The sequence below is a fragment of the Tursiops truncatus genome, chromosome 11 (assembly GCF_011762595.2).
Source record: "Tursiops truncatus isolate mTurTru1 chromosome 11, mTurTru1.mat.Y, whole genome shotgun sequence".
In the NCBI taxonomy this organism is placed as follows: Eukaryota; Metazoa; Chordata; class Mammalia; order Artiodactyla; family Delphinidae; genus Tursiops; species Tursiops truncatus.
In genome coordinates, this window is record NC_047044.1 from 38,488,612 (window position 1) to 38,507,319 (window position 18,708).

General features: G+C 37.2%; 1 protein-coding gene across 6 annotated transcripts in view; it reads left to right on the forward strand.

Moving 5' to 3' along the window:
* The first annotated feature begins 3,948 nt into the window (after positions 1-3,948).
* PPP1R12A (protein phosphatase 1 regulatory subunit 12A) overlaps positions 3,949-18,708 on the forward strand; it is a 149,866-nt gene continuing 135,106 nt past the window's right edge. For 3 of the 6 annotated variants that reach the window (XM_019952644.3, XM_019952648.3, XM_033866299.2), the window contains exon 1: positions 3,951-4,393. In XM_019952644.3, the coding sequence (XP_019808203.2) occupies positions 4,157-4,393 (237 nt within the window). In that variant the 5' untranslated portion in view covers positions 3,951-4,156. Of the gene's footprint in view, positions 4,394-18,708 lie in introns of all 6 variants that reach the window. The other 3 variants (XM_019952649.3, XM_033866298.2, XM_073788378.1) reach the window with 2 other exon arrangements.

Below are 18,708 nucleotides of genomic sequence, written 5' to 3' on the forward strand. Positions count from 1 at the left end.
CGTTTATTTCTCACAGTTCTGGAGGCGGGGAAGTCTTAAGATCAAAGGCACAGCCAGATTTAGTTTCTGATGAGAGCTTGCTTCCTGGTTCATAGATGGTAGTCCTTTCACTGTGACGCTACATGGTGGAAGGGGCCAAGGGTACTAATGTGACATAACTAGCTCCCCAAAGCCCTATCTCCTAATACCATCACCTTGGGGATTAGGATTTCAACATACGAATTTTGAGGGGACATAAACATTCAGACCATAGTATAGACCAAGTCTGGGGCACACCTATGTTTGGCTAGTGGGAGTTCCAATGCTTAGGTTCCAGCCTCTCTATGCAGCATTAAGCCATTCATTCTGAGATCTTGTCACATTCTAGGGACACTTCCAGAGATCAGGGAGCAAATCCCCACTGCTCTAGAGGCCCACCGACTTCTTTCTCATCCTTTTAGCCTATGCATCACGTTTTATTCTCAGTGAAATCCTTCTTTTCCACAGAAGTGCCCAAAAATGGCTTGGGAGATTCCCTTTGCTTGGTTCCCCCTTCTCCACCCTAAATAGAAATAATATTACATGATACTATGAAATAACATTTTTAAAAAGTGAGAATACAAGCAATTTTAGAAAATGTTCCTGTTTGTGTTGATCTGTAATACCATGCAAGTGTAGCTTCAATAAATTCCTAGCCAACTGGTACACTACTTCCAACCAGATTACTAGCCCTAAATTCTTATTCAATAGATATTTGGGGGTGGTCACTTCAAGCTAGGAAGGAAAGTGTTTTGAAAGCAACTTCTGCTTTCTTCCTTGCCACAAACATCCCCTGAGGCAAGGAAGCTGAGTTGCTATCAGCTTTAATGAGGGAAGGAAAAGAGGCAAATACAAGAAAACAAAATCTCATTTTTTTTCTTTCTAATATATATTATTCATTTAATCTTAAAACAACCACATGAGGCTCATATTATTCCCACCTGCCAAAACTGAGCATAGTCTTTACCAGTGATGTTGTGTCTGTTATCACTGCACATGTTTATTCTCACTAATATCCTACTCTGTCCTTTTTTTGCATTCTAGTCTCTGGAGGAATTTAGAAGCTTTTTTCAGAATTTCAGTTTAAGGACATTTGAATGAATCCTTCAACTAAATGCTAGTGTTCCAAGATGAAGCTCATGCACCTAAACTCTCCTTCCAGATGTTGAAGCATCCTATATTATTACATTCTCTAGTTATTTTGCTAATAATAAACTTGACTGGGAGCATAATAACATATTATGCTACACTCTTTAGATGATGGTACATCAGAGAACACAGAAAAAATTCTAAGCTTTGTGTGTGTGTGCATGTGTGAAGATTTAAATTTTATGATTTACTAAAAATGTCTTCAAATTGATAATTAACAAGTAAATTAATGGTTAGTAGGGGATATCTGTAATGTACTTAAGTTTTGAAAAAGATGTGTACAGATCCTCTTCTGAAAATCTCCTGCATGTAATAACTAAAGACCCCAACTGATTAATGATTTGCTGCAGCAAAGGAAAACATTTAGCAAATTAATACAGTGTAATTTGCACTTCTATTTTAAGGCTTAATTTGCATTAAAAGAGCTGAACAGTATCTTGACACCCTTATCTACTCAGAGGGCATTAAGAAATGAAAATATTTGCATTTCTTCAATTTCTTTTTCTGCTTAGATAAATTTTTAAGTTCATTCTGCTATTAAGGTATTATGAAGTGACTGGCTTTGTGTTGTTTTTTAAACAATAAGTTTTGCCTTTTCTGGAGTTAGTGGTAGGTCTTCAGTATCATTAATTCAAAACATTAAAAAAAATTCTCCTTAAAAAGGCAAACAGGTGGCAGTTTAACAGCACTTGCAAAGAGATTAACACAGAACTCCGTGACCCTTAGATCTGGAGAAGGAAAGCTAACCTCAGTGAAATTTGCATATATTAACAGCCCTGGTGGGTTTTTATTTTGTTTTGTTTTTGTCTGGTAGCCTTTGGGAAATGATACTTAACAATTTATTAATAAACTACTGTTTTATTAATTTTACATCCTAAAGTAAGTGCTTGAATCAGAAATAACATACTTCCTACCAAACTCTTGCCCAAATCAAAACTTGAGATATCAATCTATATTCCAAGGCACTTTTAAGAGCTACCAAATAGACCATAACATTCTTGGGAAATAGTAAAGATAAGCTGTCAGTTTTTCTAGGTAGATAGAAGAGCTGACAAGGCAATCTTCAAATTCCTTTCTTTTATTTTAAGAACTGTATTCTGGAGTTTTTTAAGTGAATAGGAATTTTGTATTTTAGTGCTAAGAGTTCTCCAGCACCTAACACTGTCATTATTCAAAGCTCTGATTGGTGCATTTTAGGCATGTTACACTCACTTTCTATTTCTACAATATTTTTAGAGGAAATATTTTTAACCACACCTGGGTTCTATTACTATCCTAGTAATTGCTATTCAGAAAATTTGGTGTTACAGGCAGGTGGTTTCCTAATCACATTTTACCCATTTTTTATTTCTCAATATGATAAGCTGTAATGTAGTCTACTGGAAAATAAGAGAAGCTTAATTCTTCACTGCTGTATCTGCAGCATCTAGAACAATGCTTAACTCAGTACAGGTGCGTAATATTTCTGAAGGAATACTAATCCTGCTGCTGAGAAAAATTAGGTAAGTCCATTAGTTCTTTGGAGACTCAGTACAGATGATCCCTCAAGTTCCATTCAATGCTAACCTTTTGTGACTTCTCTTATTTTGGCGCTAAATGTTCTAGAAAATAGTGGATGAGAATATTGTATTGTTTAGAAAAATATCAGTTGGTGAAGATTACAAATAGATGGCTCAAAAGACGTTAGTATTTGTTTTAAATCGCTCGCGCGCGCTCGGTGTCATACATGACAAAGTTCAAAAGCCTTTTTTATAATTATGATAAATTATGAAGTATTCTGAACATGTGATCTCAAAAGGTGGTTTAAATATGTCGTAATCGTCATTGTATCGCCAGTACCTGGAACCATGACTGGCTCAGAGTAAGTATTCACAAAATACCGGTTAAATCCATTGCGTGGTATTAACATTCCTTTTGAACTCTAGAAGCAGCTGGGTCTTTTATCCACCCCTAGAAAGCGATGGAGCAGGAACCAGAAATCCCTTAAAAGGTCAGGACCAGTAACAAGGCAGAGCTAAACTCCGGGGTAGTAGCAGACAGGATTAAAGCATTGAAAGAAGGGAAAGAGGACCCAAAATACGAGCGAGAGAAAACAAACAAACAAACAACAAACACAAACCCAACAAAGCAAGAAAAAATAAGCATAAGATGAAAGACGTTTCTACAGTGGAGGCTGGCAGAAAGCCACTGCAATTACTGCAGGTCAACCCTTGTCACAAGGCGGTCACCTTGGGCTGAGATCTGGCGTAACTACCAACAAATCCCTCGGCTGTACACACAGACCCTGCTTTTAAAAGGTTCTTAGCAAATTCATCTGAGTTCCTCAGAAAGGGAAATCACTAGCGCTTAATTCACGACCTATCTATCCTCCATTCTATTCAAATAACGCAGCCAATAGGAAAATCCTCCGCCCTGAGCAAACCACTCGGCAGAGCTGAGACAGCCCTGGAGGCAAGTCTGCCCCGAAGAGCCGCCATACAACACGACTGTTGGCCTGCGGAACCCCAGGAGCCCTCAGCGGGGCAGGACAACCTTCCTTCCCTGTCTCCGCCCTTCCAGGTTGGTCCCAGCCCCCGCTGCCCAGGCGGCCTGGACCACACCCGCTTCCCTCCGGTGGCCTAGCCTCCCCCGCCGCGGCTCGCGGGAGCGCTCTTCCTGGGGCGGGCACAGGCCCATGGCGCATGCGCACTGGCCGAAGGGCGCCTCCCTGCCCGGATCTCGCGAAGTTACGTTAGATTGGCCGCCGGTGACGGGTGGCCGGGCGGGGGGCGGGAGGGCTTCTGAAGTAGGAAGGGAGGTCCGTTCGGCCGGGCGCGCCGCCCCAGTGCTCTGTGGGATACTGGAAGTCTCGAGCGTCTCCTCCCGGTTCCCAGCCCTCTTCTGGCCAGCACTCATAGAAACAGTCACACACCCCCTGCCTCCCCTCTCTTCCCTCTCCGCCTCCCCTTTCCCCCCCTCGCGATAAGAAGACCCGGCGGCAGGAGAGGGGATGAAGATGGCGGACGCGAAGCAGAAGCGGAACGAGCAGCTGAAGCGCTGGATCGGCTCCGAGACGGACCTCGAGCCTCCCGTGGTGAAGCGCCAGAAGACCAAGGTGAAGTTCGATGATGGCGCCGTCTTCCTGGCTGCTTGCTCCAGCGGCGACACGGACGAGGTCCTCAAGCTGCTGCACCGCGGCGCTGATATCAATTACGCCAATGTGGACGGACTCACTGCCCTGCACCAGGTCTGTGCGCCCCGCCGCCGCTCTCCTGACCCTGCGGGTCCTCGTTAGCCTCCCGCCTGGGCCTCCCCTCGGCTCTTGGTCTCCTGAGGCTGGGGGCGGCGGGAGACTCCCTGCCGCGGGGTGAGGGGGCGGCTTCCCGCGAAGGAGGGAGGGAGAGAACTGGTAGAGGGAGGGCCCTAGGCTTGGGGCCCCCTTCAGACCAGTTGGTGGTGGAGTAAGGGAACCAGGAGATTTCCGGGGCAGAGGGGGAAAAGGACTGTGGTCCGCTTGGGGCCCCAGGGCCATTTGTGGACGTGTGTCTGGGATTTGGGGTCGAGATGGGGAGCGGTGTGGTGGAGTTGTGCCTGGGCCCCCGATGTCAGTGATGTCAGAGTCGGAGGACGGCGGATGCTGAAGAAAACTACGAACAAGAGGCATTGGGGACACTTGGGTAGAGGGACGTCTTTGGCTTGTTAGGAGGGCGTTGGATTTATTGTAGTTTTTAGGACTTGATTATAAATGATGATAATAGTAATCAAGCGCCCTAAGCCGAGTGCCCTGAGCAGACGGTTTCCTGTTTTCTCCTTTATTACTCTTGGTCACTGGGGAGGGGGAAACTGTAATTTAGCTGATCTGCACCGGCTGAAGGGGAGAAGGTGAAAGTGGGTAGCGTGAGGAAGCGTTCTAAAGGGCTTGCCCGCCGCGGGGCCGGAACGTACGAAAGAGCCTCTAACTCGGAGTAGCGTTTGCCGCAGTGTCAGAGATCCTTTGGCCCCAGGTCCAGGGGTGTGCATTGGGGTTAAAAAGAGAAGAATAAATACGAGGCACTTTTTTCAGAGCCGGTTACCAAGCTCTCATTTTTCTTTTGGGGGGTGGGAAAAAAGAAAGCTGTTCACGAACTTTTCTCAAAATGGATGCTTTGTGCATGTTAAAGTTTTATAGTAGTCTGATTGGGATCTCTCAATGTTAGCCAAATAAGGAGAAACTATTGGCAATCCGGAGATAATGTTGCTTTGCCTTTAACAGGCCAAAAGCAACACAACCACTTAGAGTTCTTCTTAAAAAGCAATTTTTCAGTGATGGTAATAGGTGTCAAAACATAAACTCTTTCCATTTTATTAGTGGACAACTTGGAATTACTAGAAAACGACTTAACAGCAATAGCTTCCCCTTACAATGAAAAGACTTGTAAACTAACTCAAAGTTGCCTTGGTTATATGTGGAAGATGTTATATGTGGAAGATGTTGATTAATGCTGTGACAAAAACTTGTTTGGGAGGTTGAAACTTATGGTTTCATATTTCATGCATATTGCTGCTTTTTTAAAAGAGGTGTGTGGTGGCGTTTTTCCTTTTACTCCTTCCTGTTTAGTGAATGATGACTTTTAAATTTTATTTAATTGAATTCTCATATCAAACTTGGCTTATAGCCTTTGTTTACAAAGTTGACTGGATGAACTGTAATGACTGACAAATTGCAGGACAAATCTGGAATTTAGCGTGTGGCACCCAGTAAAAATATAGCATGGTCTTTAGCTCTTTATCTGTTCCATTAATTTAGAGTCTCTAATGTATAACAAACTTTTTATTTGGCTGAGGTTTATTTTAAGCTATAGCATAACTCTAGATTCTAAAAACATGGTGTTGAAATGAAAGAAACTTTCAGCATTAGAAATGATAATGTAATTATGTAGGATGACTCTTCAAATTTCTTTCAAGTGTAATTTACATGGTTTAGTATGGAATTGATTCAGAAAGACAGATTATTGTATGCTTGAGGTCAGGTTAAGGTTGCATAGTGGTTTATATCAGTATGTTTTATTAAAGTTGTCATATAGAAATGTAAAGTTATTACAGTTGTTGAGGAACCCAATTATATTGGCTTGGAGGAAGAGGAAAACTTCTAATATTTATATTCTTATTGGCTTAGGTAGAAAGAGAAAATACATCTAACAGGCTTCTTAGAGGTTTTTTTTTTTCCTCCTCTAAATTTGGACATGTTGCAAGAATTATCAGACTTATCAAAGTCTTCCTGATTAACTGAATTCAGTGGTTAGTTTGGCATTATTTAGGTGTTGTCTTTATTAGATATTTTGTTTTAGCTGACAAACACTTAAGCAGAAGTTGCCAAGTTTATGCATAATCATTTGCATAATTTCTTTTTGTAATTTATTTGCACATTCCTTAACTCAGTGAAGCCAAAGTCTTTAAAATATCAACCATTAAAATTTTTATTATGTTTTCTCCACCCTCATTTCTCGTTTATTGACTCTTGTACTTTTTTGCCATTGTGACAGAGAACAAGGAGTTCGCTTTCGGCAAATTCAGAACAACAGATAGTGAAAGGTGATAAAACTTTTTAAAAAAAGAATCACAAAAAATTTTAACCTTAAAAATCTCTTGAATACTGATTGCTTTAAATACTTAAATTATAAAACCAAAATTGACCCATTGATTTGTTTAATAGCCCTTGAATAATTTTTTTTAATTTAACCTCTTGAAAGCTCATAGAATAACCAGAATGTTTTTACCAGATTAATTATTGGTTAGTCTTTTGGAATATTCATTTCCATTTTTGGTTTTGATCCAGTGTCTTTTTTTTTCTTTTTTAAAGATTTTTTTAATGTGGACCTTTTTTTTTTTAAGTCTTTATTGAATTTGTTACAGTATTGCTTCTGTTTTATGTTTTTGTGGGTTTTTGGGGGGGGGGGTTTGGCCACAAGGCATGTGGGATCCTAGCTCCCCGACCGAGGATCAAACCCGCACCCCCTGCATTGGAAGGCAAAGTCTTAACCACTGGGCCGCCAGGGAAGTTGGATGGAGTGTCTTAAATTTCACTGTCAGGAGAAGAGTTTTAGGAACTTTACAACCCACAAATCCTCTTCTTAATCTAATATTTTACTTCCATTTTAATATAAACAGCTTATATTTAAAAGTTTCTTTAATTAGTTGAATGTTCTTTCTCATTAAAAGTTACGAAAGACAGTTTCCTTTTTTGTGTGTGTGTAAAAATAGGTCATTCATATAGGAGAAAAAGCAGTGTTTCTAGTCAAATTTCCTATCTTGGTCTCTAGAATAACCTCCCTTCCCCTAACCCCCTCCAGTAGCTAGAAAACAGTACTGAAGTTACGTTATAAACTTCTGATTTTCTAGAACTGAGGTCTAGAGTAGAATTTCATTTTTATCAGTGGGCAATAATCAGCTCTAATTTAAGAGCTACCTGGTAGAGTCTTAATACTATATGATCTGTATCTTTATTTCAGTATACTTTATAAAGGTTTTAGGAGAGTAATAATAGTTTTCTATAGAATGCTTTATTGCTGATGCTTACTGATACTGGTGTGCATAAAATACAGGACTGAGATTTCTTCCAGCAGTTGTGAGTGTAGCCTTTTGATTTTACCTTAAAATCTTATCTGCTTCCTCTGCGCCTGTGACTTCCAAGTCAGTTTCCAGTTCTCACATTGCTGCAGAGCTCCAATCCCTCATTTCCATTTTTCTACTGATGACGAACTGTTGATTTAAAGTAAAATATTATTCAATATATTGTGATTTTATATTTAAAAATATATCTTCAAGTAGTGATGTAGTAAATAGAGGTCCACCCCCTTTGCCGTAGAATAGCAACTGTTTATTTACATCAATATCAGGAATTTCTTTAAATTCAACCCGAAATGAATATTTTTCTTTCTTCACCAAACCTATTCTTCTCATCGATGCCTGTTTCTGATAATGATGTCATTAATCTCTAGATTAAGCTTTAAACATTTTAATTATTGTTTACTCATCCCCTTGTCTACATATAGACACTCAGTCTTCATAACTGCCTTCACATCAGTTCTTTTTCTTGCTACTCTTATTATCAATCTAGGTCATACCTTTATTATTTTTATCCCTAGAGTAAAGTAATAGCCTAATTGCTTTCCCTTCCTCTTCTCTCCCTGGTCCAGTCTAGCATTCATACTGCTATCACATTAATCTTTTAACAATATCATTTCAGTCATGTCACTCCTCTCCATAAATTCAGATTTAAAGTGTTTCACCATTTAGGTTAGACCTGATATATCCCCACTGTGTTATATCCTTTACTCTTTTTACTTCCATGCCTATGGCCTTGCTTTTTCCACCACTAGAATATACTCCCTCCCTCTTTGCCAATCAAAATCTTGGTCATTATTCAGGGTTCAACCCAGTTGTCCTCCAGAAAGGATCTTTCTGTCCTTTGAATTTGTATAATAACTATGTCACTGGAGAGACTCTCCTCTGGGGTGCTCATTTTACCTTACATTTTGCCTCTTTGCTGCTGTTAAAATGCTTCTTACTGAGTAGTGTGTGTTTTTAAGTTTGTCTTTTCTGGCTGACTCTAAGGACCCAATCTTCCACATTTTTGTATTTCCAGAGCCTGGCACACAGTAGGCGCTCACTAAAGATTTATTGAATTTTATCTTTTACCTCGTATCATAGATAGGAAGTTTTATAGTCATTTGTATGTTGTAAGATAAATCATTAAAACATTCACACCCAGCTACTTAGAGTACAGTTCTTGCACATGGTAGAACTTGTTGTGGATCTTCTGTGCAGATATTTTTAATGTCTTGAGATTTTAAAAATTTTTTAATATTAACCTCCTTCCCATTAAAAAAATTCTGAACCAGTTTAACTATTGATTAAGAGATAGAAAAATATTCACTCGAGTCATCAATTAATTTGCTACCTTCTTTATAAAGGTCTGAACTAGGTCCTATAGAGGAATACAGAATACAAAAAAATTCTGAACCGGTTTAACTGTTGATTAAGAGATAGAAAAATATTCACTCGAGTCATCAGTTAATTTGCTACCTTCTTTATAAAGGTCTGAACTAGGTCCTATAGAGGAATACAGAGAGTAGAATTAAATCCATGTTCTTTGCTATTATAATTTTAAAATAAAGTTTTCCTTTTGATTTTCAATAGATACAGACTTGCAGGTAAGTTTAATATTACATCCCTTTGCTCTTAAAATACAAATTTTATCTACTTCTGAGGGAGCCATTTGAAGCTTCTTTGAGGAATATGTGACTCCCCTCTTGTCAGTAAAAGGAATACTTTTGTTGAGTTTTTTCTCAAGTGCTTAATCTTCTCAGCCAAGCCATTTTCACTGAATCATAATCTGAAATGTAACTCTCTTTTAAAAAGTATTCTAATGGGGCTACTTAAAGTGTTTTCCAACCAAAAGGAAAAGAGACTGGAAGCAGCTGATATTGAGTCTCTTGTTAGAGAATAGTGTAATTGCTGTATATGAGAAATCTCTTTAAAACTGAATGTAGAGTTTATAATTGTTTCCTTTTTTTTTTTTTGGTGGGGGATATTAAGATCTTGGAAGAATCTGTTGGATACCTTATAACTAATATTAAAACCTCTGTTTAAAAAATATACAGTATAAGTTATTTTCTCTACATAATCTTATTTAAATGGCTGATGGCTCTTCAAACTTTTTATTGAAATCATCCTAACCATAAAAAACAAACAAACAGAACAAACCTAAACAAAATTTCTAACCCCAAACTGGCCCCTCACTAGCCATAAATGGGGTATTCTGGTAGGGCACCAGTGCCCACAGTGCTGTTGTTATAATGCCTTCTCTGCAGTTGATACCTCTGTGCTTCCTGGCAACAGTTTTGTGGTCTGACTTTGAAGTGTCGTAACCAAGACCATCTTTCATGTACTTCAGCTACAGTGTGATTGCAAGCTGTGACTGAGCACTTTCTAGTATAGCCAGGTAGAAACATTAGATGGAATAGAGGAAAAATTTTTTTCATTATGTTTGTTATCACATTTTACAATACTGTTCACATAAGAGGTGTACTTTAAAAACTGTCTAGTTAGATAATTTAAAAAATATAACTATTTAGAAACCTTTGGAGGGAGGCAAAATATAGAACATTATTTTGTTACTGCTGTAACATGTTACTTCTTGACACTTCCCAAAGTTGCTATTTTCTTTGCCTTTCTGCCTGCCAAAAATGATGATTTTCACCCCACTTTTCTTTTGAAAGTTTGTGAGGTTCCACAGGGGTTGGCAAATGGAGTATTGGCATTTTGGTATATCTCTTTGAAAGGTCGAAGACCTCCAACAGTCATTTTTGAGTTTCTTCTAAATAAGGGTTGGATATGTAGTAGCCATGCCTTATCCCAGTGTTATATTGAAGAAAGGAATTGGCTGGTGAACATTTGCTGAGGATTTGCTACATGTGAAACATTATGTTAGATAGTTTTATAACCAATATCTCATTTAATTCTCACAGTGTCCCTTTTTTCTTGCTCAGTGTTACCAAGATAATAAGTGGCAGAGCTGGATTCTGACACAGGTTTATGTGATTCCAGAGCCCAAATTTAACACTATGCTACATGTCTTTTAAGTCTGAAGAAGAAAGTATTCTTAAATCTTCCAGTAATTATGGTTGATGATTAGTAGTTGGAAGTTCTTCCATGTTAATCAGTAGAGAATCAAATGAAACACATACACATAGATCTAATTATATTCTTCATCTGCTGTTGTTTGGCTAGTCAAAACTTTTAAGAGCTTTCTATGGTAATTGAAATGCAGTAATGCCATATTTAAATTAATCTCTAAATCTGTCCTAAACTTTAGGAACTGCCAGTATTTTTTTTTTTTTTTTTTTTTTGCGGTACGCGGGCCTCTCACTGTTGTGGCCTCTCGCGTTGCGGAGCACAGCCTCCGGATGTGCAGGCTCCGCGGCATGTGGGATCCTCCCAGACCGGGGCACGAACCCGTGTCCCCTGCATCGGCAGGCAGACTCTCAACCACTGCGCCACCAGGGAAGCCCCCCAAGATTACTTTTGACTGACCATTATGTGCATAATATTTGATCAGGTGCTTTCGGTAGTTACAAAGGAAGTTACAACAGCAACAGAACTCTTTTTTTAAGGACAGGGTTTACTTAGTCTTTAAACATCTTCATTTTTCTTTATCTTAATAACAATTTATATTAATGCTTTAGGCATTTTTACATACTCATTTACAGTAAATGCTTTATACATTCACAGACTTAACTTTTTCAATGAAAAGATATAAATTATAGGTAAACTCATATCACTGATAGTGAAAGAAGGAAGGCAAGCAAGCAAGCAAACTCCAGCTTGTCACCACCATTTAGCTTAATCTTCTGAAATTTACTTTCTGTACAATGATTATTATTATTTATAATTAGGACTTGAGACATTACATGAAATGCTAGTAAAGTTACCTGAATTAAATTTAAATTCTGAATTAGTAAAACAAACTTTTTAATATTTATCATGTTTGATTTTAATTGGAAGCCTTTTGTTAGTAGGAATATCCAAGTCATAAGAATATTCCATTCCTTAAATCATTTTGCAGAATTTAGCCAAATTATATTTCAAGTCACCTTAGAAAAGGCAATAGAATTTTTTTTCTTAGTGGTAGTAAGTGAGAGCACCATCTGAAATGTGATTTACTTGTTGCCTATGAAATCATTGGTTCCCAGAATTGTACATTTCATGGACCAATGAAATGGTTTCTGTTTTTTGTTCTTTGTTTTAATTATGATGACTAAAAGAGGAGAACCTAATTTTTATGTTGTCATGTTAGGGCGTTAAAAACAAACAACTTGGTAACCTTCTACCATCATCATTTCATAAAAGGAAGAATACTTTAACAAGAAGAAAAGGATATAGTATCCAAATAAAGGACAGTGGAGCCTCATATATTAGTCTATAAGATTATTGCTATATTGACAACAGATGTTCTTGATGCTCTTCCATGAAGTAGAGTAGTTAAGTGTGAGCAGATTTCAAAACTTTATACCCTGTGTTCTCCATTTGGTAGGATATGAGAGAGTGCAGGTGGTGGCAGGCCATATCATCAGGATGAAAGTGCCTGGTCCCTGATCACTCAGTAAGAAGTGGAAAAAGAATTTACCTGAAGAGATTCAGGAGATTGGTGAAAGCTTTCTTGAGGAACCACTGGTTTCATATTTATATTTCCATAAGCCTCTGCATATGTAATCTTTCTCTGGAATGCATTTCCCAGCTTATTTGTATTAAGACACAGCTCAAAGCATAAAGTGTGGACTTGCTTGACCACGGGGGTGCACAGTAATTCTTTCACTTACTATTTAAACCCTAAGTTTGGCACTTACACACTACCTGCTATTGTTAGTATATCTTATCTCCAGACAGAGTAGTGAATTCCTTCAAGTGGGGACTTTGATTCATTTTTCTTTAAATCCCCTTTGGTATCTGCATTTTATTTTAGCAGGTGCACAGTAGATGTTTGTTGATTTTTTAAAAAATGAGCACAATGTAAACTAATCTTGTGAAGAGCAGAGTTCATAGAGAATAAAATGATGACAGTTTGGGTAAATATAACAACCAGCAAACATTAAAATGTTCTAATTAAAAAGTGTATACCAATAACTTACTTTATGATAATTATAATGTAAAGGTAACCATTATTACAGTCAAAATTTAGCAGGATCTTAGATTTTTTTTTGAAATGGAATGTGTTCCTGATTACCAATACAAGTAGAATTTTGCTCAGTTTATGTAACATACTTTAAAAATGAATTTCTTTAAACAAATCATCCAGTATTGGCTTAGAAGAGGAATCCCTAGCATGTCATTAGAAGCTAATTCATATTTTCTAATGATCTTAATCATATTTTTTTCCTAAATAACACTTTCACTATGGATCCCTGTATGTCACTATTTTTCTGACCTTGTTAGTATTTTGGTTGTTTAGCTTTTCATTGTTATGCTGGCTAACCATAAAAAGACAAAGTTGAGCTCTGTGTTACTGCCCTAAGTGTGCTTGCTTGACTTGAATGCTCTTTCATGGGTGGAGACATTCCACATTGTCATGTGTTATATAGGCATTTCTGAAATGACATTCAGTAGAAACCATGGAAAGAAATGAAGGCATTCCTCAGCTGTCACCTTTTCAGTAATCTATTTAAATGCGTTATGTGCACTGAGTGAGATATTCTGCAGGGAGAGCTTCAGTGACTAAAAAGCGTTACTTTAATTTGATTATTAACTCATATGAACTGAAAATTGCATGTTTTACATATTTAACATGTTTCCTAACGAAAAAAATCATAAGGTTGTAGAAAGTTTGTACCATTTTCTTGAATACTTGGAGAAATTTTGTGACTTGATACCGTTTAGAAGTTAACCACATGGGAAAGTATATTTTCCTGGATTAACTGTTAAAACACACACACACACATCAATTACCTTTACTTTGTAGTAAACAAACTAAAGTGTATACATTTTATTAGCCTTCAAAATTATATTTTAGATGGTTCTAAATATTAATCCAATATTTGTACTTTTCCTTGGAACATTTCTGGAACTTTTCTGTCGGAACTTCAGTTCCAGCAGGTTCTTTTGAATATCCTCTGTGTTGAGTTGAGTTTGTGCTATTGTTTTTTTTCTTTCAGGAAAGTTTGTAAATTTTGAAAATGATAGTCACTAGAGACATGTCGGGTGAAAATAGTAGATGCTGGGTAATCATGGTTAATAAATACTATCAGTGATTAAATGATATTTTCTAAAAAGCTTTTTCTTAATTGGAACATGATTATAAAGAGTCCAGCTTGGATTTTAGTCAACTCTTTTTACATTGCTTGGACTTGAGAGTATGCTTCAGAATTTCTTTATGATTAACTTAGTGCACTCTTCGTTTGTGTTCTGAATTTTGCGTGAAACAAGTCAACAGCTTATATAGCTTGTGAATTGAACCATGGTCTTTTTTTGTGTTTTCCACAAAAGATTTTGATGCTGCTGTTGCCAGATCATGACACCGTATTTCATTAAGAGCTGTTGTTTTTCTCAAAGATAAGTTAATTTGTACAGTTTTTATTAAAAGATTAAAACAGATGACATGTTCAACAGTTTATATCCTTTCCAAGTACATGGAATGATGTGCATAAAAATTTTGCCTAATATTCAAGTTTTTTCCCTTTTAAAATGTCTATTGCTATTTAACTTTTAGCCATCTTTAAAAAAAAGCACTAAAATGTCTTTAAATTTCTGATTTTCTCAATGTGGTATACATGAAAATGCCTCAAGTAATTATTAGGCCTTCAGTGCCTTCTATTCTTGCTTTTTGTCTTCACCATCTCCTTTTTAATTTTAAACATGGCTTACTTTCAAGTTTGTTTATTGTTCTATATGTATTTTATCCCAAACAGAAATTGAAGAAGAATAATTATTTAAGTAATTAAAGCATGATAGAAAAATATAAAAAAAGAAAATAAATGCTATTCAGATTTTCAGGCATGGAGCTAGCTAGCCCCATTTAAAACTTTAATAGACTCTCTTTATCCATCTCTATCCAATATATAATTTTCTAAAAGTGAGTTTATATTTAATTTTCTGGTTTATAACCTACTTTCTAAATTACACATTTTTAGAAATATTACTGTGTTAATGAATATTGGGTCCGCTGTGTGAGTTTGTGTGTACATGTGTGAGTACGTGTGTACATTCTAAAATTTATTTTCCCAGTTGTCTGATGATGAATATTTAGTATATTTTCAATTTCTCATGATTGGTGGATATTACACTATGTATATCTTTGCTTACTCATGATATTGTATTGTTCAGATTGTTTATCTTAGAGATTTCACCTGCAATTTTATATGTTTTGCCCAAGATAACATGATAACATGCTGTTTTAATGCTTGTTATGCAAAAGATATTTTCAGTAAAGTCTCTAGTATATTTAATATAGAAGACTAACCTTGAAAGTACTCCGGCTGACACACATGTTACATTCATAATGTGATGATGTCATCTCCCTTCTCTGAGGCACCCATAGAAAAATCTGTTTTACTCTGTGTGTTAAGAAAATTTGTAAGTTGTTTGAAATATTAAACAATATTTGTATTTGCAGGTAAATGTTGCTATTATTTGTTTCAATTAGTGATTAACTCATTCATGAACAAATATATAAATCATTATTTATCATATGCCTGGCATAAGGTCCCTGTGTGCATGTAGTGTGTAATCTAGAGGAGGTGGCAGTGGGTGTTAGACTAGATCTAGGGTAAGATGAAATTTTTTACTAGGAGGACTTAACCTAGAATGTCAGGGTAGACATCCCTGCGAAAGCTATGTTTAAGTTACAGGAACTTAAGAGATGTCTTGAGTCTTTCATGACTCTGTTCCCTCCTGTTTGTCTTCTGAATGCTCCTGTTCAGTTTCTTTTTCTGATCTGTTTCTTTCTTAAAGAAGAATGTTCCAAAGTTCTCTGTGTCTCTATTTTTTCTTTTCCATATCATTCATTCTTAGAGTTTCAACTGTTCTCTTTTTATATGATCTGTTCTCCTTTTTGTATAATCTACATCTTATTTTTAATGTCGTCAGTCTTCCACTTACTAAACTACAATTTCAGGGTCTTCTTGTGTTTACTCCTTCCGCTTCCAATATACAATCAATAACTCCTATCATGCACACCTGAAAAAGAAATACTCCCAAACCCATACTACTTTTTTATATATTCACTTAACAGAATTAAAGGCCTACTTTGTGTCATACACTATTAAGTACTGGGGGGGATATGCTTTTAAACAAAAGAGATATCAACGCTACCTTCATGGAGTTTAGAGTAAAATTGCTTAGCCATCAGGAAAGTGCAAATCAAAACCGTAATGAGGTACTACTTCACACCTAATGGAATGGCTATAATAAAAACAACAGATAATAACAAGTGTTGATTAGGGTATGGAGAAATTCCATCCCTCATACACTGCTGGTGGTAATGTAAAGTGGTGCAACCATTTTCAACCACTTTCAAAACAGTCTGGCAGTTCCTCAAAAGGTTAAACATAGAGTTGCCGTATAACCTAGCAGTCCTACTCCTAGGTGTATACTCAAGAGAACTGAAAACACATGCCCACACAAAAACGTGTATGTTAATGTTTATAGCATCATTATCAAAATAGCCAGAAAGTGGGAACAACACAAAATATGCTGATGAATAAATAAAATGTGGTATGTTTTGTTACGGAAATCAGTGGAATGTTATTTGGCAATAAAAAGAAACTAAGTACTGATACTTGGTGCAACATAGATGAATCTTAAATACATTATGCTACGTGAAAGACACCAGTCACAAAAGACCACATATTGTAGGATTCCATTTATATGAAATGTTCAAAATAGTTAAGTCTATAGAGACAGAAGATAGATTAATGGTTGCCAAGGGCTGGAGGTATTGAGGGGAAATGGGGAGTGACTGCTAATTGGTATAGCATTTCTTTTTAGGTTGATAAAAATGTTACAAAATTAATTGTGGTGATGGTTGCACAACTCTGGATATACCAAAACCTTTTAATTATACACTTGGAATGGGTTATTATGTAATGTGTGAATTAATTTACAATAGGCTGTTGTATTTTTAAAGAATGAAATTAGGTATTTATCAGTGTTCACCACAAAAAATTGAGGCACTGGCAGAGGCTTGGTATTCATCTCTGTAGTTACGATGACAAAGAAGACAGCCAGTCATTGTCCCTGCCCTAACACAGCTTGCAGTGTATTAGGGTATATAGATAAACATAAGGAAATTATACATTTATGTCAGTTATGTGTAATGATATGTAATGGTTATAGTACAAAGTGGTGTGGAAGTTGATGAAGGCACATCTCACCTTGATTTGGGGAAGGGGAAGGCTTCCTGGAGAAAGTTATTATTTAAGCTGCTGCGTGATGAATAAAAGTTAGCCAAAGTTGTAAGGGAGGGAAGGGTATTGGAAACTATTTCAGAGAGAGGGAACAGTATGTGCAAAGAGCTGGAGGTGTATAGAAGTGTTGAAGGATTTTAATCAGGTTAAATGAGACAAATTTTCTCTTTAAGAAAAATCACTTTGGCTGCAGCGTGGAGAATGCAACTGAAAAGAAGACAAGACTGGAGGCAGGGAGGCTAGTTCAGGAACTTGAGGAGTCTAAGAGAGATGAACTAGCTTAGTGGAGGTGAAGTTGGTAAATAGTAGATGAACTCAGGACATATTTAAGAAATAGAATTGGTAGGAATTGGAAGGGGTTTGAAGTGAGGGAATAGAGGCAAAGATGTGGGTGTGCTTGGTTTCCAGTTTGGATGACTAGGTGAATGGAGTGCTTTTCACAGGATGTGTTCATTCAGTAAATACTTTGTGCTTACTGTATAGGTCAGGAGCAGAGTATATTTGAATGCTATTGGGGGAGACAGGCAGTAAGCAAGAAATTACAATCAACTGTGAAGTATGCTAAAGGACATATAGGATATTGAGGAGAGGTGGCCTACTTATAAATAATATATAAAAATCTTGTTTGGAGAGTGTTTTGTCTTGGAGTTAGCCTGTTTTCTTAGATCTATTTGAATACCAAATAGAAAAGAATTTACGAGGCTACAGGAAAACCACAGGATAAGGATTCATGATTAGAGTTTTTAGGGCTTTGGTGAACTGTCCAAAAATACATGCAAAGTTTTGTGTTTGATTTCCTTTGCCTTTCACTTCAGAAGAATTAATTAAGAACTTTTAAGTAAGATCAGATTTATTTTTATGATATTGTGGAGGAGGGCAGAGTGTGTCTTTTTAGGGATATGGGGATGTGGAGAGGTAGAGCACAGAACTGTTGGAGAGCAATAAAGGAGTGGTAGCTGTAACAGTCTAAAAGTCTTTCATTGCCTGAAATAATGCTCTGTGAAAATAAGGTCATAGGTTAAAATGAGAGGTGAGAGTACATTTCTCAGAGCATGTTGGATTTTGCTAAGAATTGTACAGTTAAAGAATTCATTCAGGGCTTCCCTGGTGGTGCAGTGGTTGAGAGTCTGCATGCCGATGCAGGGGACACGGGTTCGTGCCCCGGTCCGGGAAGATCCCACATGCCGCAGAGCAGCTAGGCCCATGAGCCATGGCCGCTGAGCCTGCGTGTCCAGAGCCTGTGCTCCGCAACGGGAGAGGCCACAACAGTGAGAGGCCCGGGTAAAAAAAAAAAAAGAATTCATTCAACAGTCTCTGGCAATTCCTTGGTGGTCCAGTGGTTAGGACTCTGGGCTTCCATTGTGGTGGGCACGGGTTTGATCTGTGGTCGGGGAACTAAGCTCCTGCAAGCCGCACAGTGCAACCAAAAAAAAAAATCCTCTAACTTTTTTCGGTTTCTAAATTTAGTAAGCTGTGTTTTCAGGGAAAATAAAGGTAAAATGTTAGCTTTAACTAAAAAACTTATACATTGATATATTTTTTCTTTTTTGCTCAAAATATTACTAGAGTTGCTTTGAGTATTTGTGACTTTTTTGCATATTTTAATGTTTTTTTAAAGTTGCAC